Here is a 26,803-nt window from a genome sequence, read left to right as displayed (position 1 = left end):
TGATGATCCCTTCTCTGGACTGCAAGTTAACACAGACCTTGCACACACCCACATAGTGATTCTCCTGAGTACCTTTGGCTTTGAATTCTTGAGAATAATGTCATTGACCAGTTTACTTGTTCTATTCAGCCTGCCCAACTGTATTGCCCAAAGTCTATTATGATTCAATTCTAGATAAATATTCTTTTAGGATGACTAGGTCACAATTGCTTTATTAGATGCTATGTGACTAATTTTTTAAAAATTGTTTTCTTTTTAAAGTTCTAATGGTTACAACTTATATGGTGTACTTAATTTGTTTTCTTAGAAAGCCCTAGTGATAGAGAAGTTTCCAAGCAGATGCTGATTCTGAATGCTGTTCATCTTTGCTTTCTTCAGTAGATCATAACAAGGGGTAGGCCTTCATTTTTAAGCTTTTTCAATATGTCGTTGTGTACATGAGTTTATTTATTGGCCACTCTTCAAAACTGAACTGATGGAATCTAAATTTTACTATCTTTTGAGAATAATAGTCCACACACAAATGAAATACCATATTGATCTTCTGAAAGCGTGCCAAGTATTTACTTATGTGAAATGGATATTATAGTTTGATCTTTACTGCATTTTGATTTCACTTTGATGATGTCTGTGGTTTTGCAGAGGTTATTATTGCAAAACTGTTTTTATTTGAGAAAAGGTTTTTTTTTCTTCTAATGTTTCTAAGAAAGTGTTTTCCCAAGAGAAAACCTGGTTGAATAATATTTTAAATCAATAGATGAAGAAGACAAAGTTTGCCGGGAACAGATTTTCCCCCCAAAAGACAGGGGCAGTCTTGCGCACCAATTAAGGACATGAATTGAAAGACAGACTCATAGCTTAGACTTCCAGCTTTGCTAGTTGCAAGCTGTGTAATCTTGAACATTTATATAACTTCTCTGAGCTTTCATTTTCTATATCTGTAAATTAGGACAAGACTTGTTATGAGAATTAACAGATACGTAAAGATTCAGAACAGTGGCTGGCATGTAGTCTTATTTTCAAATTCAAGTATACTCCCTATGTAGTCACTTCTTGGATTACTTTGCTGAGTTAGTTTCTGAGTAAGTAGGTCCATTAATACTAAAAGATTGATGTTAAACCGTCTTTTTTTTCTTTTTTCTTACATATTTTCTCTATTCATCTCCTATTAATAATTGGGCAAAGGGTAGGGATACAGGCCCTGGAGTTGGACCTGAATTCTGTTTTACCCTAATTCTAATCTTAGCCTAGCTGTTTCCACTTTGCAGACTAGGTTAGCCCATGGACAGACAGTTTCAGTTACCAGAAAGGAGTTCTGTTTGTTGAGCTACATCGGCTTCAGAAAAAGATAAAAGATTGCGTAGCCCTAAAGGATATCAGGAATCCTATATGTATGAATCCTTATTCCAGGAAATGATGGGAGATAGAAGTCACCCATCTCATTTATTCACCCTTATGGCATAGCAGATAAACTCAAGTTAAATTTGCTTTAGGAGTTCCCATCATGGCTCAGCAGTTAACGAACCCGACTAGCATCCATGAAGACGCGAGTTTGATCCCTGGCCCTTGGTCAGTGGGTTGAGGATCCAGCGTTGCCATGAGCTGTGGTGTAGGTCAAATGTGGCTCGGATCCCATAGGCTGGCGGCTACAGCTCCAATTGGACCCCTAGCCTGGGAACCTCCACATGCCGCAGGTGTGGCCCTAAAAAGACCAAAAAAAAAAAAATTTTTTTTTGTTTTAATAAGCACTTCTAAGGAAAAAATGTTTTTTCGCCTTGTGCGATAATGAGTAATTAACTATACCTGCTATGGATTGTATTCCAAAATTCCAGCCCTTACACTAATGGTTTTGGTTACACTCTGCTGAGCATTCTATAACCTCTATATGAGAAGTGGAATGAAATGTCTCAGTATGGAGATCACGTGCCTCACCAGGGGAGAGAGTAGCCATGTGGCGCTCTACAGTGATTAATCAATGAGGAAACGAGCCTGGAGACCCTCCCAAGATCAATCTTCATTTTTCTTTTTTTTTTTTTTTGTTGTTGTTGTTGTTGTTGCTTTCTTCAGAATCACTGAAGCACTGTAGAAACATAAATCTTTAAATTTCTATGGTGTGACTCACTCCGTTTTATTACAATGTACGTATGTGTTTCAAAGGATTGTAAGAAAGAATTTATAAGTTTTAGCTAGTCTCTACCTCAACCTAGGAAGCTTGTGAAATAGCATAAAACAAGAGGGCAATCTTAAGAGAAGGAGAGAAGCCTTTTGATTTACCTAGTAACCATTCTTTCTCCCTTTAAGAGATGCAGCAGGGGTTGGTAATGTAATAAAAACAGTCCTTTGTTTGGCTGGATTCAGGAGCACTCACCCCATTTGCAAATGGTATAGCCATGTGAGATATTTGAAAATAGCAAAAGGCCTGATAACATCAATCTAACCTGTACATTAAATCTGAACATACAGCAAAGCCAGTAATGTATTATCCATAAAGAAACATAAAATTTCACATAGGAGCTCTAAGATCTTGCAAAGCCTCCCTCAATTATTTCCGTTTTAAATTAGTACTGTGCTTTCAAGTATATTTAGTTTCAATCTATTTAGCTTTAAGTATCAAAATATATTCTTACAATTTAGATTTTTAAAGAAACTTTGAAATTTCTGATGATGTCATTAAAAATAAAATTTCTTGGAAATCAGTGATCACTGGTCATAAGCAAGCAGCATTTCTAGCCATTCTTTCTTTCATTTACATCCAGGGAGATTTCTGGCTTTTTCTGCAGTCTGTTTTGAAATCAATACTACTCTTATTAGATCCAGCTTATGTTGTCCTAATGGAATTCCTTCTAACTGGGTTGACCCAGGTGGCTGTACATAATGGTCTCAGCTGGAGCAGGAAGTATGGTAGACTTTGTAATTATATTTTCTGGTAGTTCCATAAATTCTCTGTCAATGGATTTTTAAAATAGGGGTGAATTTGCATGACATAAAATTAATAATTTTAAAGTGAACAATTCAGTGACATTTAGTACATTCACAGTGTTGTGTAGCCACCACCTCTATCCGTTTCCATCATTCCATAATAAAACCCCATCTCCACCTCCCTTTTCTCCAGAAAGCCTATCTGCTTTTAAATACATTTTAAAAATGGTGGAGTTCCCGTCGTGGCGCAGTGGTTAACGAATCTGACTAGGAACCATGAGGTTGCGGGTTCGGTCCCTGCACTTGCTCAGTGGGTTAACGATCCGGCATTGCCATGAGCTGTGGTGTAGGTTGCAGACGCGGCTCGGATCCCGCGTTGCTGTGACTCTGGCGTAGGCCGGTGGCTACAGCTCCGATTGGACCCCTAGCCTGGGAACCTCCAAATGCCGTGGGAGCGGCCCAAGAAATAGCAAAAAAAAAAAAAAAAAAAAAAAAGGTTTCATGGGAGTTCCCGTCGTGGCACAGTGGTTAATGAATCCGACTAGGAACCATGAGGTTGCGGGTTCGGTCCCTGCCCTTGCTCAGTGGGTTAAAGATCTGGCATGCCGTGAGCTGAGGTGTAGGTTGCAGACACGGCTCGGATCCCGCGTTGCTGTGGCTCTGGTGTAGGCCAGTGGCTCCAGCTCCTATAGACCCCTAGCCTGGGAATCTCCATTGCCGTGGCTGTGACGTAGGCCTCAGCAGCAGCTCCAACAATTCAACCCCTAGCACAGGAACTTCCATATATGGCAAAAAAATAAAATAAAATAAAATAAAAATGGTTTCATGGAATTACTGCTGTGGCACAGTGGGTTAAGGATCCTGTTGTCACTACTGTGGCTCCGATTGGGTTCTTGGCCACAAAACTTCCACATGCCACAGGAGTAGCCAAGGGAAAAAAGAAGTTTCATGCTTGTTGGTTTGTTTATTTGTTTTTTTTAAAATTTTCATTTTAGAGCTGCACCCGTGGCATATGGAAATTCCCAGAACGGGAGTCGAATTGGAGCTATAGTTGCCAGCCTACGCCAGATTTGAGCTACATCTGCGACCTACACCACAGCTCACAGCAACGTCAGATCCTCAATCCACTGAGCAAGGCCAAGGATCAAACCTGCGTCCTCATGGATGCTAGTCAAGTTTGTTACCGGTTTGCTTTTAGAGCCAGGAGTAGTGGTTCTGGGCTCCGTGCTTATGATCATAGGTAGGTTCTAAAAGTTTATCCTGAGCACTATGTATAATTTGCATTATCTCCAGAGCTAAAATTTGGACCCTAGTTTCCAGACTATTATTCAAATCTTGCCCCCCTCTTTAGATAGTCTGGTAAAATAAAGAAGTATTCTGGATTTATTACCTCTTGAGGAATTATCCCCTCTGTAATATCCCCTTAATTCCAGGGCCTTGTTTATTTATTTATTTTTTTTGGCTGCACCTGCAGCATATGGAAGTTCCTGGGCCAGGAGTACAATCTGAGCTGCACCTGCAGCTTATGCCTCAGCTGCTGCAATGCTGGATCCTTAACCCACTGTGCTGGGCCAGGGATTGAAGCTGCGCCTCAGCAGTGACTGGAGCCACTGTAGAGACGACTTCAGTCTTTAACCCATTGCACTGCAATGGGAACTCCACAAAATTATTTTTTTAAACTCTATTTTAAAAAATAAGTGAATAGGAGTTCCCGTCTTGGCCCAGTGGTTAACAAATCTGACTAAGAACCATGAGGTTGCGGGTTCGATCCCTGGCCTTGCTCAGTGGGTTGAGGATCCCACATTGCCGTGAGCTGTGGTGTGTGGGTCGCAGACGTGGCTTGGATCCAGCATTGCTGTGGCTCTGGCGTAGGCCGGCGGCTACAGATCTGATTGGACCCCTAGCCTGGGAACCTCCATATGCCGTGGGAGCGGCTCAAGAAAAAGGCAAAAAGACAAAAAAAATAAATAAATAAGTGAATAGCACCCCATTCTATAAAAACTTTAAGCAGGAGCAAGAGGAGACTCATGGTTGGATGGTTGGATGGGCCCAGAGCCCGTTTTGGGTTCACCACTGTCTCATTGCAACGCAAGAAGGAGTAGGCTCAAGAAGTCTGCAAAGTGTAGCAGTTTTTTCCTTTAGACCTGGTGTTGGCAAAGGTTTCTGGTGCAGAGAAACCTTAAGTGACACTTGGTGAGCAAAGTGTGAAAGAGTGGATAAAAAGAAAGGTATCTGTTCCCTCAAGTGCGGAGACTTTCTTTTACGTAGAAAGGCAGCATAGGAGAAGAGTCAGCACTGCAGATTCAGAAGAACGATGTTCAACTCCCAGCTCTGTTCCTCACTGTGTGGCATCAGACAAGGGTTTGAACCTTGTCATTCCAAGGCTCCATTCCTTCATTTGTCAAATGGGTAAACAAATACCACACCTAATGAGGATGGTGGTGAGGTTTAAATGAGATCATTCTTCATTTACAGCCTAGTACTCTGCCTGACATATAAGTAGGGACTGAATAACTTATAGCTCTTATTAATAAGTTCCCAAGATGCAGGAGATCTCTAGTGACTCTGAAAGTCACACTGAATTTTGGAGGGGCTCACCCACAGCCTCACAGACTCACTTTGTTGTCCTCTTCTGTCATAGTAGTTGATGTTGCTGCTTGTCTTATGATTCTGAACGTCAGGCTTCCCTGTTACTGTAATTGCTCTGACTTAATAATTTATCAAGTCTGTGAGATGCTTTTAATGTCTTTCTTTCACAAATGAGCTCATGGCAGTTAGTGGTGACTCCTTGAAAACAGGAGATACAAATTAGAGCCAGAAATTATATAAATTAATAAAAGGATTCTGATCTTGCATAGAGAAAGATCCATTAACCATATTCTTAGAAATGGCAACCAATGTCTATATTGCAAACCCATGTATTGATGAGACTATTGTTCCTTAATAGGCCCCCAAAGATGCTTTGATTACTGTGAAACTCTCATTTTTAGTATGTGACTAACAGATCTCTTTTTAGTAGCAGTACCACTAATGTATCTTTAAGTGGTGTGAAAGTGCCCTTAGCCAGATGAATTAAGAAAGATGGTGTTGTTCAGGACTCAGCAAGCTCCAGCTTCAGCCACCAGCATCAGCTATGGGTTGCATCCATATATCCCCTCATTTGCTTTCTCCAGCCTGGAACCTGGCATGGGATTAGGGAATCTCGACTTGGTATCCACGGAATTCTGGACACCAGAAGTAGATAGTCCTAAAGGAATCACAAGCCCCTTGATCTGTACAGTTTTGTGTATTTTGGGGGGAAAGGGGTCCATAGCTTTGCCCAAGAGGTGTTTAATCCCCAAAAAAGGTTAAGAATCTTACAACAGAGGAAAATTCTGCTACTGCTTCCCACGTTCTACCTAGATATTTGGGTTCTGCAGAAGTATAGTTTCATTATCAAAGGAAAAGACTCTTATTTAAGAACTTTTTTTTTTTTTTTTGCCTGCACCCATGGCATATTGAACCCAAGCCACAGCAACAACCAAAGCTGCTGCAACACCAGATTCTTAACCTGTTCCACCACCAGAGTACTCCCTGAAGAACTTTTTACCCTGTGCCTTTTGCAATTTCATTCTCAGAAATCTTTACCAAGTTAAACTAGTTAAACCCAGGCACAGAATACATTGTCTTTCATCATCTGATTGATTTGATTTTCCCATTTCCTGCCATGAGCTGTCCATTTAGTGCATTATGTGTTTCAGACCAGACAGTCTGCACACTGCAGTCTGCAGACTTTAGCCTCAAGGCTTTGGCAGGGAAGGAAAAAAACCCAAAACACTAAATGTGGATGCATGAAACAGAGAACATGACTTCTGAATGATTTGGGGGCACAGCTGTCTCACTGAACCAAAACGGCGCTTCTCTCAGTTGAAGCAACAGAAACCACAAAACACAAGTTATGTTGGTGGGATTCGTGTGACTTTTAATTCTTATTTTACTAATGTTTTACAGTAAATGTGGAGAGTAAAGACAAGGCTGTGGTAAGGGAAACGAAGAAGAGAAAAGTGTTCTTTTAAGTTCCTTGGTTCATTGAAAGATTTGCTAGGATAAGACAGTTGCGTAAAAGCATCACGTCCTTAGCAGCATAGAGCTCTTCATGGAGATATGTGACAGAGATATAGCTACTCTTTAGCTCTGGTGGAAGGGACTCCGACAGAGAATCTATTCGGCATCAGACTTGGCACATGTGGAAGTCTGGGCAATGCAGCTGCTATGCAGCAGGGCAGATGAAAACTGGACTCTCCGGGATCTGCTTCCTAGCATGTGAATACAGTATGTGCGCTCCTTCCCCAGTCTGAGCATCTCTTCCTCTCCAGCAGGGAAGGAGACCCCACCAACTACCCAGGCAGCAGTGGGAAAACTGTTGGGCAAGACCCTTTTAGAAAAGAGAAAGATTTCTTTTTTATATCTGTTGGTGGTGCTGACTGACCACAAGAGTCTCCTTTTACTTTGGGGCAGTAGCATTGTGTCCTGGTGATAACATAATCTACACTTAACACTCTTAAAAGGCATAGAGGTGAAAACAAGCCCTCTTTAGGACCTAGACTCGTGGAAGGGGACTATGTGGCTTCTGTCTAAGGGTCAGGGCATGAAGGAATGAATTCATTATCACCACCAAGGAACTGAGGCATATAAATGAAACCTCGGCTTTTCCTCCTCATTACAAATACTCACCTCTTCTAGCTTATACTTCTAAATCTAAGGTCAGCTTAATCACAGTTTGGGATTAACTATAGCTGTGCTTCTACAGGGGAAAAGCTATGTTCTTAATAGAGTATTCCTTTTTCCTAATTAAGTGGATTTGAATAAGTTGAAAGCCTAAAATCTAGGGACTCTTTTCATTATTTTATTTCTTGGAGGCAACCCATAAAACTTATCACTGCCATTTTCTTTTTTAACTACAGAATTAGGAGGACATGAAATGGGCAGGGAGAAGGCATTACACGAATCTTAGAAATGGTCAACATGCATCTAATTTTACATATCGGGCAAAGACAGCTAAAGGGGGAAAGTTCTTTTGAGAAGAGCTAAATGTGTTGAAAGGGACAAATACTACACTAGCCTTTTTTTTTCTGAATGCAAGAAAGGGATATATGGAATTGAGGGGTGTGAGGGAAAGTGTCCCTTAAATAAACACCTATCATTTGTGAAACAATCCTATCAGAATGATGTTGGGTATGGACCATGGGTTTATCTTTGGCAGTGATCTTATGTTTTAGATATCTAGAGTGAGGTTATATAGCTGGGTAACGGCTGGGTATAGTGAATGAATATAGATTTTCATTTCGATTCACAGCAAGATGATGATGATGACAGATTTAGCACCTTAGTTTGTACTTCCTCTGTACCTGAATCATCTACTGCTGTGAAGCCTGAGCTTTAGGTGAGAAAGCTGTATTCTTAGATAACTCCTCTGTGATTGCTCTAGGACTGAGGTTTGCTCCAATCTAAGGTGTGGTGTTATTAGAGAGAGTAAGGTTTCAATGCTAAATATGAGACTGAAGCCTTGAAGACACTGGATAGTCATGATAGGCGTTTTGGATCAGGAATAGGCTGTTTAACAAGTCAAATGCATATTATCCCCTCCTAAGCATTAATTTTTTTTTTTAAGCAACAGAATTAAATTTTTTGGCTTGAAATGGTACTTTCTTCTATATTTGATTTCTCGGTTTTCTTAGTAGATATGACTGTCTCCTCCAATATTTCTTCAAAACTTTCCCCTATCTGGGAGGTTTTCTTAGAGGCCACCTTAGAGGCTTCCTCTTCCTCCTCCTCTTTCTTAAGAGAGAGCCCAGCGGCTGATACTTTGGAGGTGGTAGAGCTGAGGATTCTAGGTGGGAGCAGGTAACTTGGATTGGGAGGTGGATTCAGCCCTGAAATACTTAATCCACTAGTGCTAAAACGTGTCTCTTCTCCTTCCAGCAGTTTCCTGTAAATCCAACAGAGAAAAACTCTCAGGAAGTCAGCCTGCAATTTTTGTTTTAAGAACTTAACCCCCCAGCCCCTATTCATTCTAGAAAGATTCCACATTAGAAAGATTTCACAGTTTCTTCATGAGATTGAAACCAATAAATATTGAATTCCAAGGCTCAAAGGCTTGGACTTTATCCAGCGTGCACGTGCATGCACACACACACACACTCATTCACACACACTCACATATCTTTAGCACTAGCTGCATTTAAAGCTCTGTCAAGGGGAAACCTGTCATATTCACAAATAAGAAGTTTTGTGAATTCCCCTTTTTTAAAAAACCCTGCAACTCCCCTTGGTCTCATCACACCCATTTTTGGCACTTAAGAGTCTACAAAGCTCTAAGGAGAAGTAATTTTACTAATTAACACCTTAAGTGCAACAGGGATAAGAAGGTAAGAAGTCCCCAAGGAGCTGCTTAATTTGGCCTGAACTTGAGATTTGTATTTTCTCAACGTGTTGGGGTACAAAGGGAATGGAATCAGCAATAACAGAGACCAGTGAATAAAACTGTTTCAGATACAAAGCTTTTTCCTATCCTGGTCTAAACAGCATCATAAAAGAATGGCCCGATACTTTTTTTCTCATGACTCTTAGTAATTTTTATCATCCTTCTTTTAAAATCAGAAACTCAAAACACTATGAAATCCTCTGAAATTCTCAGGAAGATTTGAGGTTGAGTCTGAGCTCTTCCATTACCGGCACTGTGACTTTGAGCAAGACACACAGAGGTTCAAGTTTCCTCTTCCGAAAAATGGGAATAATGACCTGATACCCAGATAATTTATATGCAGTATCTAATATAGTGCCTGGCACACAACAGTCATTCAAAAAGTAGTAGCTGCTTTTATTTATTTTTTTAGAGGTAAACGTTTACTGACACATTGCTTGAGTAGGAATCCAGGAGGATATCTTACCTCTTGAGACTTGCAATGTTATATGAACCTATTTTTAAAGTTAGTGTCTGATGGCTTTTCTTTCACCCTTCGTATACTCACATTATCCCCTTAAATCCTAGCAGAGGTGGGCAGACCACCCCAGGACTAGTGAAGCGGAGCTGGGATATAATCCAGTCAAGAGACATAAGGGTCAGCTCACCTGGAAGGAGCCAGGGATGTCTTTCCTCCTCCCTCCCCACCCACCCCTCAGAAATTGGAGACACTAAAACCACTTCTTTGGGTAGCATTGCCCCAGGTGATGGGATCTGCTTGGGTGAGCATACTCTTTGACATACCTGTAAGCTGCTATCTCAATGTCAAGAGCCATTTTGACATTAAGCAAGTCCTGGTATTCACGAAGGTGGCGTGCCATCTCACTCTTGGTGTTCCTCAGATCGTTCTCCAGCTGCCCAATGTTATCCTGAAAAGCAACATGTCCACCATATTTAGCCCAAACCAGTTGACATTCACTGAGATTGAGATTAAGACAGCAAGGATTCTTAACCCTGACCACACAAATCCAGACCTGTCCCCCAGCCCAGATTCTGATTCACTTGTTCTGGGGTGGGGTCCCAGCATCTGCATTTTTCATCAAGGCCCCCAGGAGATTTGGACACATGGTGAGGGTTAGAGGAACTTCTACCATGGGGCACCTTGTTCTCAGCCAAACACCGGGGAGATATTTATATTTTTTTACTTATTTACCATCTCTCCCTTGCTTGTTATACTACTGCTGAATCACTCACTTGTTGCATGTCCTTTCCAAAATCGAAGCCTCAGTTAGGAGCTTAGATTCAGAAAATTCCAATGTGGAAAGCAAGTCTTCTCTGCCTCCATTCATTTTGATGGTTCCTTGAAAGCCTGCTACTCAATCACTTTACTGAAAGCACTTTACATGACACACAGGGAGGAAGCATAAACACTCCAAGGAATTTTTTTTAATCCAAATGGCAGTTTGAAGTTGTAATATATATATATATATTTTTAAGGCCGCACCCACGGCACATGGAGATTCCCAGGCTAGGGGTCTAATCAGAACCACAGCTGTCAGCCTATGCCACAGCCACAGCAACACCAGATCTGAGCCACAGTCTGTGACCTACACCACAGCTCATGGCAACACTGGATCCTTAATCCACAGAGCAAGGCCAGGGATTGAACCCACAACCTCATGGTTCCTAGTCAGATTCTTTTCCGCCTCACCACCACAGGAACTCCAAAGTTATAATGGTTTTTTTTAGAAGAAACCAAGTACACATAATACTTTTGCTTTTGCTTTAAGTTCCTTCAGGTAGAAATCCAGGCAGGGGAGAAAATAGCTTTAAGTCTGTGATTCTTGAGCAGCCAGAGGATCTTTTAAAAACATAGCAGATCCTGGAGTTCCCGTCGTGGCTCAGTGGTTAACGAATCTGACTAGGAACCATGAGGTTGCGGGTTTGATCCCTGGCCTTGCTCAGTGGGTTAACGATCCGGCGTTGCCGTGAGCTGTGCTGTAGGTTGCAGACGCAGCTCAGATCTGGTGTTGCTGTGGCTCTGGCGTAGGCCGGTGGCTACAGCTCCGATTAGAGCCCTAACCTGGGAACCTCCATGTGCTGCGGGAGCGGCCCAAGAAATGGCAAAAAGACAAAAAAAAAAAAATAATAATAATAATAATAATAATAGATCCTGTTGCTTATCTGCTTAAAATTCTCCAACAGCTCTGGAATTAAGTCAAAGCTCCTGCACAGCCTATACTTTTCTCCTTGCTCACTCAATGTGTTTCAGCTACCCTGGCCTTCTCTTTTGCTGCTTACCAAGTTCATTGTTATCCCAGGCCCTTTAGGGTTGCTCCTTCCTGTCTGGAATATTCTGTGGTAGGTCTTCACATGGCTGACTTCATGTCATACAAGATTCAGTTCAAATGTTCTCAGTTCTTTCCTGGCATCTAATTTAGGTACCCTCTCCACAGTAATCTAGCACATGATTCCACATTAAGCTGGGACAGCTGCTAGCCCATGAAGGAACTTTGTGTAAATCAGAAACAGGTACCTCCAGTGGGAAGAAAAATCAGAAAAAAAGCTCCTGCTTCAAAATGGCCACTCTGCTTTTTAGCTCTTATCATGATCTGATGTTATCTTGTTCACTTATTGTCTACTAGCTTATTTTCTGTCAGCTTCCTCTATAACAATGTTTTTCAACTTGGGGACCATTGACATTTGGGGCTGGATAATTCTTTGTTGTCGGGGGGGAGGGGCCTGTCCTGGATTGGATGTAGGATTTTTAGCAGCATCCCCAACTTCTATCCATTAGATGCCAGCAGTACCCACCCTCCCTCCAGTTGTGATCCCCAACAATGTCTCCAGACATGGCTAAACAAGAGGGCGAATCACTTCTGTTAGAGAACCACTGCACTAGGATGTAATTTACATGGAAACGGGGACTCTTTCTGTCTAGTTCACCCCTGGACGCCCACAGCCCAGCACAATGCACACAGTAGATGATCAATGAATGATTGATGAGTGAATGAATGAGGCTACATATGCATTTCTTTTCTTGAGACCTGAAAAGGCCTGAGCAAATAACTCATATAATTCAGTTACAGTTCTGTCATCATGAAGAGCACAGTGACTGAGAGTTATTTTTATAAAGTAAAATAACTTTATAAAAAAGTGGTGCAGAGAAACATATCAGAAACCTCAAGAAGGTCAGTGCTGAGGGACCCTTGTAACTTCCCTTGTGGGGGTGATGAAGCAAAAGTGAAAGGCAGGGCCGATACATCAGGGAGTGCAAACTTCCAAATCAAGAGAATCTGCAGAAAGAATTAAAATTCATACCACCTACCTGTTCTATAAATATTGACAGGAATACTGCAAAGAAGAAACTTGCTTAACCAATGGGTATAGAGCAAAGGATGATAAACAGTGGGGAAAATACATAATACACTGGACAGTGACAAAAATATTCCAGAGTGTGTTAAGAGATCATGAGAGTTTAAAGGATTTTTACCAAGAAATTTTGATGGTTGCTGTATTTGAGGTTAAACTAACCTACAAGCAAGTCAGCTCATGATGTATTAGAGATAAGAGAATCAATATTACTGTATTAAGGGGGAAAAGAGTATAGGATGAAGGAAAAAGGAAAAAGGGAAGGTAGTATGCTCATTATGCAAAGCAGCAAGAGAAATATTATAGGAGGAAAAAAAGAGGATTTCATTAGGATATTTGGGTTGCATTTCTTGCCCTGAAAGAAATACCTAGCATACCTCAGTCAATTTTCTATATTTTACTTTCTTCCAAACCATGCATTTCTGTATAAGGGAAATTTTATTAAAAAGAATAATGTTTATTCTTTTCTGAGGTGTTCTGAGATGCTCAAGTTAGGATACCAATTTAATGAACACCACACTATTATGTGATGAGTCCATTATCTCTTAAATTATCAGATAATAGGTAGTAGAAGAGCATTTGGCACCTAGGAACTGCTCAGTAAATGTTAGTGATTTTCAGTATCGTTGATATCATACCACGTGACTCTCTACCCTTTTAATGAAATGGACAAATTAATCATGAGCCCCGTCTATAACTGCTTAGAAAACTAAGGAAAGCAACATATAATAAAACTAATATTGGAGAATTGGAGGCATCCCGTAAAGCACCAGGTTTATTTTTTATTTTTCAAGAAGATGTACTTCTCCATAACAGATTTTTTTTTTTTTGGTCTTTTGTCTTTTTCAGGGCTGCACCCACAGCATATGGAGGCTAGGGGTTGAATCAGAGCCATAGCTGCCGGCCTACACCACAGCCATAGCAACTCGGGATCCGAGCTGCATCTGCAGCCTACACCACAGCTCACGGCAATGCTGGATCCTTAACCCCCTGAGCAGGGCCAGGGATACAACCCTTCTCCTTGTGGATACTAGTTGGGTTAACCACTGAGCCATGATGGGAACTCCCATAACAGATTTTTTTAAAATAGCAGTTTTAAGTAAAAACCTTTCTTACTTAGAACATTAAACATAACGTAACCTTTCTCAGCAACTAAGGGTAACGATGATGGTCTATAATCCTGTGATGTGTTTTATCTTTTGTGGCAACTAAGGTATACCAGGCTGTTTATTTCTACCCTAAATGGTCCCTTAGAGCAGTGTTTGAATTAGTGTTTGCTATGTATTGGTTTCCTTTGTCCTGAAAGTTAAACTAATCTGCTGCTATTCATTCTTGATTAATGCCAGACTCCAGGGGTTCTTATTCTCTGGAAAAGAGAAATCCAAATAGCAAAGTGCTTTAGAATCACATAAAGTAACAATAAATAGGCTGGGGGCACCAGAAGGGCCAACTTCCAAATACGTGATTTAGAGACAGCCTTTTGTTTCCTCGGCAGGTTAGTTAGGTCCTTTTTAAATGATTACTTTGGTTTCACAGCTGTGTTTTCTGAATAAGAGGTTGTTAGGGACCTGAGTTCTAGATGGAAGAAATTGCCCTGAACTTTTTTGTTACACATTTCATATGTCTATTTTATGGATCAGAGTAGACAGAAAGCATGACTTGGCTCTTTTCAAAAGGAACGGGGCTGACTGCTGACCACTGCTCTGCAATGTCTAGTCTCTTTGTTTGCACCCTCCTCCCCACGCCAGACTATCTTGCGTTGCCCTTGAAAAGCCCGGCCAAAGATGGCCTCCAGCTGGAAATGGGAGCCGAGCGCTGCAGTCTGCTCCCTCCCCCAACCACGCGGCTGCTGCCGGCTTAGCCGGAGGGAATGGGAGAGAGGGAGGGACGGAGGCACTCCCAGCTCCAGTGGGCAGTCTTTCCCGGAGTGGCTAATGTAAGTGCAGAGCATCTTCCTCAGGGCTGGAAGGATGCAGGCTGGGAGTAAGAAAGAAAACTGGCCACATCAGCATCTTCGTGGAGGAAAGGAACCACAGACAGTGCTTGAGGGTCTCATCACTTTTAGGGGCCCTCAGCCAGGTACACAGTAGAAGGGCAGCACCATCTGATTTAAAGAGACCATTCAGAATTACTTTTCTGCCTGATGAACAAAGGTGGGAAGCGAAGATTTCTATCATGAGATACACCGGCAGGCCACTGTGCTGCCTTATTCTCACTCTTATCTTTGCTTCATCCCATCTTTGTTTTGTTTTTCTTTTTCCCCATCATACTTTAAAATTTTACATTATAGATATTTCTATAGGCTGGTTTACACCGGGAAATGTGGCTTAAGTCAGTGCACCCCAAAATCAGTCTGAGGAATGACAGAATGCAGTGCTTTTATTGGAATATTGCACATTCCTGGGCCCCACCTGTGAACTACTGAATCCATATCTTTGGGAGTGGGCCTGAGAATCTTTTTGTAAAGCCCCCAAGTGTCCCTGGTGGGCCAATGAGTTTAAGAACCACTAGTTTCTTTCTGTAAAGGCACTATCAGGGTGGCCCAGGTGACAAGAATACAGTGAGGTAGAGGGGTCAAATATAGAACAAAAGGAAGCAAAAAGCACATGGAAGAGTTAAAAAAAGGGAGGGCCCAAATGAAGGTTTTTTTTCTTGAATTCTAATTTCAGAAATGGATCTATCAAGCTATAGATTTATACAAAGCTCCTGCCAACCTCAATCTCCAAGGGGCCAGCCCCTTCCTGCTATTTAATTAGGCTGCACTCCAATCTCATACTGGAAAGAAGAGGGCCGACTTGGCTCATCTCCCTGGAGAGCATTAACTAATGGTGTGATCTTGACTGTTCAGCAAGGCCTTTCAAGGAAAGCTTTAGCTTTCCAAGACTGACCATAGTACAGGTCCAGGGCCCCCAGTATCCTTGAAAAATGTTCTTAGACATCTTTGGCAGAACAGGGACTCTAATGGTGGTGAAGTGGCTGTGCAAGTATCAGAATGATGCTGTGTCAGAAATGAAAAGCCTTCAGCTAGAGAAGGTGGCTGCATCTGGCTTCTGAAAACAATAGCCCTAGCTCCTCGTAATTTCTCCTGTTGCCTGATGCAGGCTCTCTCATACACCACTGTATACTCACTATGTCACCTTGAATTATTCTGTATCCTTTCAAAAGTGTATTATGCTTTCTTTCCTCAAATAGGCTGTCAGCTCTCTGGGGCAGGGAAAATGTGACTTTAATGGGGCCTACCTCTGCCTCTGAGAGGGTGGCAAACTTGTAAAGGAAAAATGGGCCTTCCCCTAATCTCTGAAACAGAAGAAAGAGAACAACCTCCCATTACTGCAGTGAAAGAGGAGGAGGATGGGGTCAGAGGGCAAGAAAACAATGGCTGAATCTCACTGTAGAAAAGGATGCTTTTTATCTTGTTCAGCACTGCTAAGATTGTTAGAATAGCCAGATGACACCCTTGTGGCTTCATGCCTTCAGGATCTGAAGGTGGGGATGTGAGCACCTCATAAGCCTTAGGTCCCAGGAGGTAGGATAGATCTATGTATATCTATAGGTCCACTGAGGCTCTGAGGCTAAAACTGATGGGGGCAGCACTGCAGAGCTGCAGATGCCGCAGTTTCTGTTGTTTTTTTTTGTTTGTTTGTTTGTTTCCTGCAGACTAAGGCTGGGATGACCCTACTATTGTCTAACACTGAAAGTCTTTTAAAGCAAACAAAACAAGCCAGACAATACTGTCACTACCTCTTAGAATGTAGCGGCTATAACAACCAGACAGAAGACATGGCAAAGCCCAGTTCAGATGGCAGTTGTTGATAAATTACCCTTTTTATAGAAATATCAGGGTAGCCTTTCAAAAGACCACCTGGCACATCCTTTGAAGCTTCTAGAAGAAAACACGGTTTCAACTAAATGTGATTAATTCAGGCCTTCCAGGAGCTAGGCCACATAATGAAAAGTTCAAGTTACAGATTTTGAAGCAGAATAGAAACATTTATTTGAATATTACTATAATTCAAACACCAAAAGGTCCAAGCAAGTTCCTTCCTTTATTAAAGGGAGTAATTTGTAATGAATAGCAAATATTGCACAGCAATAATAATTCTTTAGCCCCAGACTAAAATAGTAATTTGAGGTTTACTCCTTTCCTGATTTTATTATTTTAGTGTTTTATTATAAAATTTAATATTTTATTATTTTTATGTGTGTGCTTTTTTTAGTATTTTATCAATGGTCCCAAACCTTATTAGTTTTATCAAATATAAACTTTTATCTTGGCTAGAATGAATTATTGCAAGTTTCCAAATTATTAGCATTCTATCCAATGGAGCTTTTTATTGCACCTTGAAGCTGAACCAATTATTTAGATTCTTTTCTATACTCTTCTCCTGCCTCTGTGTCCTCTGTGGTCTTAAGCCCAGAATGTTCTATATAGTAAAACTGACGATGCAGTGGCCTTTGTTTGGAGAGAAAAGGAGTAAGGAGCCAATCGATACCTTCTCAGGAGCTTAGAGGACAAGCAAAGGTGGGAAAAAATAAGTGACCTATAACAAAGATGAACCCATCTCTGTTATTTATCACATGCACTTAATGTAGGGAAATGTTAAGGAAATGAGCATTTTCAAATGGGACTTCACTGCTGTTGAGCAGATTAAGTGGTTTTTGTTAAGTGCTAAGCCATCCGTGAAAGTGAAAATTGATGCTGTCCACGAGGTGACCTTTGATTGCAGGTAGCCAAGACTGATGTGTTGGTGTTTGCAGAAGAGAAAGAAAGAAAGAAAAAAAAAATCAAAGCGGTTAATTGCCTGGAGAGTTGGAAATGGGACATGAACCAGGAAAAAATTTCTGAGATGGGAAGAACTCGAGATCAGCACCGAGGACAGCGCCCGACGAAACTCTCGCTATTGGGTGTAGCGCTTTCTTTAGGAATTGTGTGAGGACAGAGCAGGGGGGTTATTACTAGCCCAAGCAACCATCTCGTTGGCTCCCAATCTCTACTCCTTTGAAGGCAAAAGTCAAGACAATGGGATAGAACGCTTCCCAGTTTAGTCCCCGTTATTCTTTCCCCAACTCAATGGCAGACCAAATTCCATAAATATTTCCAGGGTGCGCATAACCTCTTTCAAAGTCAACTAAACAGGCTAGACAGAGGAAACAGCATGGCCAACCATGGAGAGGCTGTGACCCACCCCCGCTGGACTCTCCTGCTTTGGGTGGGGGCTGTTCTTCAGGCTGCCAGCGTGTTTATTGTCCACTTGCTGACAGGAAAGCATGAGTTAGATTTTCAGACACCTGAGAACAGAAGCTTGAGGGGCTTGTTAGAAGGGCTCAGTCAGGGACGTACGTGAGGGGCAGGGAAAAAGGGCGTCCAGACCCCTAAAATTAGCGGGAGACTCTAGGGCTTTTTGTTTGCTAACTCCTTCAGGCGGGGTTCTTTCCCTTCCCCAGCTTTGTCCTCCCCTTGGTTCCTATGGCCCCAATTGTGCGGTAAATATGCCCGGGAGAGAACCGGACGCCCCTCCCTACGCAGCGCTCCAGCCTTTACCTGGTAGCTAGCCACCTCGGCACTGTGCCGCTCCTCCAGCTCCAGAATCTGCCTCTCCAAGGACTCATTGGCCCCGCGCAGCCCCTCGATCTCGATGGTGCGTGCCTGCAGCTGACGCCGGTACTCGTGAATCTCTTCGCGGCTGGCCCGGATCGCCTCGGTGCTGCGCGCCGCCTGCTCGTTCAGGTTGGCAAACTTGGACTTGTACCACTCTTCGGCTGATTGCAGGTTCTTGGCTGCCAGGGACTCATACTGAGCGCGGATCTCCCTCAGCGCCGAACTCAGGTCTGGTTTAGCCACAGCCACGTCCACCTCGGCCGCGGCTTGAGACGATGCCTGCAGCGTGGCCAGCAGCTCGGCCACCTCCTCGTCGTGCACCTGGCGCACGAAAGCCAGCTCGTCCAGAAGCGACTCCACCTTCTTCTCCAGGTCAAGGCGGGCCAGCGTGGCGCCGTCCACGTCGCGCTGCTGCGCCTTCAGGGCGCGCTCCGCGCCTTCGCGCCCTCGGCTCTCCTCCTCGCAGCGTGCCCGCAGCCGCTGCACCTCCTCGGCCAGCCCGTCGCGCTCCAGCAGGGCCTGCGCGCGAGCCGAGCTCGCCTCCTCCAGCTGCGCGCGCAGCTCGCGCAGCTCGCGCTGGAAGAGCTCGCCGACGCGCGACGGCTCGGCGTGGCGCTGTCGCAGCGCAGCCAGCTCGGCCTCGAGCGCGCGGTTCTGCGTTTCCAGCTGATGCACCTTCTCGATGAACACCGCGAAGCGGTCATTGAGGCCCTGCAGCTGCTCCTTCTCGTTGGTGCGGATGATTTTGTACTCGTTGGTGCGCGCCGCCGCCTGACTCAGGTCTAGCCCGTCCGACGCCGGAGAGCGGCGGTAGGCCAGGCCCAGGCCAAGCGACGAGGCAGAGGAGCAGGCTGCCGAGGAGGCCACATTGCAGCGGGACAGCGACTGCGAGCGGAAGCTACCCGCGCCGCCGGCCCCGGAGAGGCGTGAGGACAGGCGCGAGCCGTCTCCGAACACCTTGCGGTAGGAGGAGGCGGTGCACAGGTAGTGCTCGGAACCGAAGCTCATGGTGCCAGGACCAGGGCCGGGAGAGCGGCTACGGCTGGAGCTGGAGAGGAGAGGAGAGGTGCGCCGGGCGGGGCGCGGCGGGGCTGTGTGCACCGGCTTTTAAGGCGCGGCGGGGGTGGGGGCGCTGGGGCGGCGCGTTGGGGGCGGAGCTCCTGCTCCGGGTTTGGCGGAGGGAGGAAAGGGGGGCATCCAGGAGCCGCGGAGCGGGGGGTGGGGAGGGGGAGCTGCGCGGGCGACCGACCGAGAGCGCGGGGACGTGGCCATTTGTATAGGGGCCAACTCCTGTCCGAAGCGCCCATCCCCAAGAATCGTCTGGTTTGGAAGTGACTTTAGCGGAGGGGTGCCTAAACGACGGGGTTTACCATCCAGAAACCACACGGCAATGTCGTGTCCTTTGACCCTGTCCTCCTTGCCCCCTTTAACCCACCAGGAGGTTGGTGTTTTCTGGGAGGTGTGCTGTATGCCCATCCTCACCCCGGGGCTCCTAGGGCGAGGCTTGATTTTTCTAGTTAGAATGGGGACCCTCAGAGCGCGGCTTTGTCCCCTCCCTTAGCCCGCTCGGGGTTCCCAGGGGAAAAGTGGGTCTACGTCAAAGAGCATCTCATTAGCTGTTTCTCGGTAGCTCCCCGGAGCACCCGGGGCGGGTGGCTGCGCGGAAAGCCTGCTAGGCCCCCGGGGGAGAGGGGAGGTAGGTAAAGAGCACCGGCCTGAGTTGCGGAGAGAGGAGAGAAGCAGAGGGCAGAGCTGGGGTGTGAGTGCCGCAGTGAGCAGAGCTGAGGTGCCCCTGCCATTTGGATGAGTGTGCTCTCCTGTTCACCACAGACCCGACTACTCGCCGGTGAATAACGACCACCTTCTTAATCCATCTACTTTACCTGTCTGTCTCTGTAAGCATTTCATATTTCAGTCTGTGTCATCCTTATCTGGTTTAGGAGGGCCTTTTCTTGTGGAAATCTGTTTTTGAACAAAAGAGGTCCCTCCGAACACATTAAACTCTAAAAGTGGGGAGGAATGCTGGTGACTGAGCTGGCCGCCTTCACCACACAGCTGTGCGAATCAGAGGATGGGATCTGGAAGGATGAAGGCTGGGAGGAGTCAGTGTGGGGTCTGGAGGATGCTCTCGCTTATACTCTCTCAGGATGTGGCTATGGCTTTGCAGAGGGAGGAAGAAGAACTTTCTAGTAGATTCCAGAATTCCAAACTGAAAGTCTGTCTTTCTCTTTCTTTCTTTCTTTCTTTCTTTCTTTCTTTCTTTCTTTCTTTCTTTCTTTCTTTCTTTCTCTCTCTCTCTCTCTCTTTCTTTCTTTCTTTCTCTCTCTCCGTCTCTCTCTGTGTCTCTCTCTCTGTCTCTCTCTGCCTCTCTCTCTCTCTCTCTTTCTTACCTTTGGTATATGGAAGTTCCCAGGCCAGGGATCGAATCTGAGCCCCAGCTGCCTCTGTGGCAACTCTGGATCCTTTCATCCTGTGCCTGCAGGGTGATGGAGCCCACACTGCCGGAGTGATGAGCAGCTTCAGTCAGGTTCTTAACCCATTGCACCACAGCAGGAACTCATGCACATCTTTCTTGTTCTTAGAATCTCAAGGATGCGATTCTAGGATAAATTTTAACTTCGTGGCGGAAATGAGACAGGCCACTACAAGGAGGGGGAGTGGAGTCCTATGGGACTTTGGAGCGTATTCTTGGCTTTGTGCTTTGTGTCATGTAAGATGGTCAGCCCCCTACCTCAGATCTTATCAGACAATAACATCTGAGCTGGAGGGACTCAATTCTGAGTTTTCCAGGCTCAGAAATACCTGGGGATGTGAAGGATGGAAGGAAGAGTGCTAACACTGCTGAATAAGTACTCCTTCCCAGCCATTGTGCCAGGAGTCTTGCATAGGTTTACCTCCTTCAGACAAGAAATCAAGCCGTAGCTGCAGCACTCAGCATAAGGCCACTAGCAAGCAACAGACTTTCTTTCCTCACTGAGTAATTCTACTTCTTAGAGCAATGAGACTCTTAAACTCTCATAAATTTCCGCGCAGCCAGAACAAGGCTGGTGGGCTTCAGAAAAGTTACGGCCAATAAAAAAGCAGCAGGCTGGTTTGTAATCTGAAGAATCAGTGGTGATAGGTTTGAATCATGGCCCCTGCCACTTACTAAGCATGTTGGGATAACAACACCTACCTCCCCAAGGTCATGAAAGATTGAGGTTGATGCATGTGAAGGTGCTTTGTACAGGTATGAGGGGTTATTGTCATTATTGCTCTCTTTCAAATAACAGACATTGGTTTGCATCTGCCATCAATACCATATGAGTTGCGTTTAGTGATAGGATTGTCCACTCACTACCATATCCTTGCACAGGTCTCTAGGCTACCCTTTGGGAGAGAGAAAATAGCCAACCTTGATTGTTTGTGGTACCAGGAACTGACATGAGTGTGGTTAGTATAAACAACCACAGATATTTAGAAGATCTTACTTTTGGGCTGTTGTTCCGATTTCATTTCAACCATGTTATTCAGGACTAGTAAACATCAGCAGAATGTCCTAGTTGGTGTCTCATTTTTAATTCTCTTCCCATCTTCCAAAAGAAGCAGTATTCTAAAGGCAAAGCACAAAGAGCTGAAGAAAGTAAGGCAGAAGGCTTGAATCATCTATCAAAGGCTCGAATCATCTATCGAAGGCTTGAATCATTTATCAGAAGGCCCCAGAAAACCTGAAGTGGGCTGCATTTTGCAATTTCTGAATAGTTTACCTGAAATTCCAAACTGAGATTCCCCCATGAGACTTAATACCGCTGTGCCTTTCTTGGCATACCACACCACAGGCCCAGATGTTTGGCTTTAATAATTTAGGCACAAAGTTGTACTACCAAAGAGTAATCTTGGCTGAGCCTCAAACCAAAGCTCCTTCCAGCTGGTCTTGAGGGAGTGCCCTGCCCCGGGCAAGGGCTGTGTCTTCATCCTCCTGTAATGCTAGACTCAGGCACCGCAGACACACTAGTCAGTCATTCCCGGGTTCTCCCTCATGCCACATCTTCTGTGGCCTCTCTGTGGCATTTGGCAGTACTCATTACTCTCCTGGGTTTCAAGGATTCAGTCTTTGGCCTTCTGCTCTTCTCTCATAAACTCTTACTTAGTTATGATGTCTCCCAGAGGCAGGGAGCCTTATGAAAAAGTTCTCTCCCTAAGGGATTTAGTTTCACATCAGGGGTCTTCATAGCCATGGAACTTTGAACATGTCTCTATTATTTGCTGAACTTTAGTCTCTTCATCTGTAAAATTTCAATAAAACCATCCTCCTGATTGTCTCCAAACCTGACTGCTCATTAGGAGGATCTGGAAATTTAAATTCAGATTCCCAGGTATTACCCCAGACCCACTGAATTTAGGTTTGAGAAACTTTGCGCTCCTGCTCATGAGATGACTGTGAGGTTTAAATGAAATTATGTTTACAAAGTGGATATTATAGTGCCTGCTATGTGTATGCTCAATAAATAGTGGCTATTAGAAGTAACTTCAGGGGTTCCATTGTGGCTTAGTGGGTTAAGAATCAGACTAGTATCCATGAGGATGTCTGTGGTCTCGCTCAGTGGGTTAAAGCTCTGGCATTGCCACAAGCTGGGGTGTAAGTCACAGATGTGGCATGGATCTGGTGTTGCTGTGGTATTGGCTGCAGGCTTCAACCCCTGGCCTGGGAACTTCCATATGCCACAGGTGCAGTCATAAAAAGCAAAAAAAAAAACCCCAAACCAAAAAACACCTAGCAACTTCTATCATTCATTCATTTAGCAATTTTTTTTTTTTTGTCTTTAGGTCCTCACCCGTGGCATATTGGAGATTCCCAGGCTAGGGGTCCAATTGGAGTTGTTGCTGCCGGCCTATGCCAGAACCACAGCAACGCCAGATCCAGGCTGTGTCTGCGACCTTCACCACAGCTCCCACAGCAACACTGGATCCTTAACCCACTGAACAAGGCCAGGGATCAAACTCACAACCTCATGGTTCCTAGTTGAATTTGTTTCCACTGCAACACGATGGGAACTCCTCATTCAGCAAATTTTTACTGAGTGCAAGGCACTGGACTAGGTACTAGGACTCTGTTTCCATGGGACTGGAAGTCCAGCAAGAGAGAGATTGAACAACTCATTACACAATTAATTGTTCATTATAATTGTGTTAAGTGCTCTGAAGGAGAGTACAGGTTGCTGTGGGGCAGGCATATAAATTTTTTTGGCTTGACCTATGCTGATGATTCCCAGATCCCTGTTTCCAGTTTCCAATTCCAAACTCACATACCCAACAGCCTGATGGACATCCCTTCACGAATGCTTGCTGCTCTTCAAGTGCAATTATCCAAAAGTGAGCCTGTCAGTTTCCTCTACCATCTCTGCCTCAGAACACGTCTTTTTTTTTTTTTTTTTTTTTTTTTTAATCTTTTTGTCTTTTCTAGGGCCGCTCCCTTGGCATATGAAGGTTCCCAGGCTAGGGGTCAAATTAGAGTTGTAGCCACTGACCTACGCCATAGCCACAGTAATGCCAGATCTGAGCCTCTTCTGCGACCTACACCACAGCTCACAGCAATGCCAGATCCTTAACTCACTGAGTGAGGCCAGGGTCGAATCTGTGTCCTCATGGATGCTAGTCAGATTCGTTTCTGCTGAGCCACAACAGGAACTCCAGAATACGTCTTGATCTTAATTTTTCTGTCCCACATGTTCCTGTGCTTGTGCAGTTCTCTCTTCTTGGAATTTTTTTCCTTTGCTCCCACTCCAACTCTTGAAGTCCTTAAGGCTTGGGAGTTCCCTTTGTGTCCTCGTGGTAACGAACCCGACTAGTATCCATAAGGACCCAGGTTCAATCCCTGGCCTTGCTCAGTGGGTTAAAGATCTGGCATTGCCATGAGCTGTGGTGTAGGTTGCAGATGCAGCTCCGATCCTGAGTTGCTATGGCTGTGGCGTAGGCTGGCAGCTATAGCTCCAATTCAACCCCTAGCCTGGGAACCTCCATGTGCTGTGGGTGCAGTCCTGAAAAGATAAAGAAGAAAGAAAGAAAAATCCTTAAGGCTCAAATGATGCTGCCTCCGTGAAGCCTTTTCTGATATTTCCAGTGTAAAGTGATCCTTCCCCTCATGAACTCCCCTCCTCCTCACAACCTTTGCAACACTCGGTAACTCATAATTACCTCCCGTCTTTTGCTGTCATTATTTGTGTGCTCGTTTAAGCTGAACTGGGAGCTCCTTGAGCACAGTTCTTCTATATCCACATAGCTCTCTCTTGGCATTTGTCACAGTATTAAACACGTGAGGCGAGAGGAAAAAAAGGCTAGAAATTCTTTGCTGTACAACCACTTGGGAAACCTTTTTGGCACAACACCAAGGATGCAATCCATAAAAGAAATCAATAAATTTGATTTCCTAAAAATTAAAAAAAAAAACTTTCGTTCTGCAAAGACCCATTAAGAAGATGAAAAGACAAACCACAGACTGGTAGAAAATATTTGCAAATCATATATACAACGAAGGATCTGTACCCATAATATGTAAAGAACTCTAAACACAGTAGTAAGAAAATAAACATTTCGGAGTTCCCGTCATGGCTCAGTGGTTAACGACTCTGACTAGGAACCATGAGGTTGTGGGTTCAATCCCTGGCCTTGCTCAGTGGGTTAAGGGTCCGGCATTGCCATGAGCTGTGGTGTAGGTTGCAGACGTGGCTCGGATCCTGAGTTGCTATGGCTCTGGTGTAGGCTGGCGGCTACAGCTCTGATTAGGCCCCTAGCTTGAGAACATCCATGTGCTGCAGGTGTGGCCCTAGAAAAGGCAAAAAGACAAAAAAAAAAAAAAAAAAAAAAAAAAGAAAGAAAATAAACATTTCACCTAGAAAATGGACAAAAGACTTGAGCAGATATTTTGCCAAAGGGAATATACAGATGGCAAATAAGCCTATGAAATACATGTTTAGCATCACTAGGCTTTGGGGAAATGCAAATTAAAACTGCAGTGATATGCATTATATATTTACTAAAGAGGTTGGAAAAAAGTACTGACAATACCAAATGCTAACAAGGATTCACGGCATCTAGGTCTCTTTATTTTTTATTTTATTTTATGTTATTTTATTTATTTATTTATTTATTATTTTTTTGTCTTTTTGCCATTTCTTGAGCTGCTCCCACGGCATATGGAGGTTCCCAGGCTAGGGGTTGAATCAGAGCTGTAGCTGCCGGCCTACGCCAGAGCCACAGCAATGTCAGATCCTCAACCCATTGAGCAAGGCCAGGGATTGAACCCACAACCTCATGGTTCCTAGTCGGATTCATTAACCACTGAGCTATGATGGAAACTCCCTCTTTATTTTTAAAAATTAATTATTTTTTGCTGCACCTGGGGCATATGGAAGTTCCAGGACCAGAGATCAAATCCAAGTTGCAGCTGTCACCTGTGCTGCAGGTGGGCAATGCCAGACCCTTAACCCTCTGCACCCAGCTGGGGATCAAACCTGCACCACCCAGAGCCAATGCTGTATACTTAACCCATTGCACCACAGTGGGAACTCCCATTAATCTCTCTTTTTTTTAAAAAAAAAAAGAATTGAAGTATAGTTGATGCATTATATTATATAAATTACAGATATACCATATAATGATTTACTTTTTTTTTGCTTTTTAGGGCCACACCCATGGCATATGGAAGTTCCCAGGCTAGAGGTCAAATGGGAACTGCAGCTGCCAACCTATACCACAGCCACAGCAATACAGGATTCAAGCTGTGTCTGTGACCTACACCACAGATCACAGAAACGCCAGGTCCTTAACCCACTGAGCAGGGGCAGGGATGGAACCCACATCCTCATGGATACTTGTCAGGTTCATTACCACTGAGCCACAAGGGGAACTACCTGACTTAAAATTTTTACAGGTTATCTCCATTTATAGTCTTTTTTTTTTTTTTTTTTTTTTTTTTTTTGCTATTTCTTGGGCTGCTCCTGCGGCATATGGAGGTTCCCAGGCTAGGGGTCTAATCGGAGCTGTGGCCGCCAGCCTACGCCAGAGCCACAGCAACGCAGGATCTGAGCCGCATTTGCAACCTACACCACAGCTCACGGCAACGCGGGATCGTTAACCCACTGAGCAAGGGCAGGGACCGAACCCGAGACCTCATGGTTCCTAGTCGGATTCGTTAACCACTGCGCCACGACGGGAACTCCTCCACTTATAGTTATTAAAAAATATATTTTATATTCCTCATGTTATAATATATCCATGTAGCTTATCTTATACCTAATAGTTTGTACCTCTTAATCTTCCACCTCTCTTATGTCTCACCCTGCTTCCTTCTCCCCACTGGTAACCACTAGTTTGTTTTCTGTATCTGTAAGCCTGCCTATTTTTGTTATATTCACTAGCTTTTTGGTATTTTTTAAGATTCCTCATGTAAGTGATATCATATAGTATTTGTCTTTCTCTCTCTGATTTATTTC

At 44.0% G+C, this 26,803-nt stretch overlaps 2 protein-coding genes across 5 annotated transcripts in view; one reads left to right on the top strand and one right to left on the bottom strand.

Moving 5' to 3' along the window:
• The window catches only part of PCGF6 (polycomb group ring finger 6), a 225,002-nt gene that overhangs the window by 40,035 nt on the left and 158,164 nt on the right, over positions 1 to 26,803 (top strand). The gene's annotated exons all lie outside the window — the stretch shown is intronic.
• On the bottom strand, positions 6,858 to 19,426 carry INA (internexin neuronal intermediate filament protein alpha). The gene is made up of 3 exons (XM_001929320.7): positions 18,276 to 19,426; positions 10,166 to 10,290; positions 6,858 to 8,887 (listed from the first exon to the last, which is right to left on the bottom strand). Exons 1-3 carry the CDS (start codon positions 19,338 to 19,340, stop codon positions 8,578 to 8,580), a joined length of 1,500 nt encoding a protein of 499 aa, XP_001929355.3. The 5' UTR covers positions 19,341 to 19,426; the 3' UTR covers positions 6,858 to 8,577.

This window comes from Sus scrofa, chromosome 14 (genome assembly GCF_000003025.6).
Source record: "Sus scrofa isolate TJ Tabasco breed Duroc chromosome 14, Sscrofa11.1, whole genome shotgun sequence".
NCBI classification, from domain to species: domain Eukaryota; kingdom Metazoa; phylum Chordata; class Mammalia; order Artiodactyla; family Suidae; genus Sus; species Sus scrofa.
Note: the sequence above shows the minus strand (reverse complement) of the source record. Positions and strands in the feature narration are given on the sequence as shown.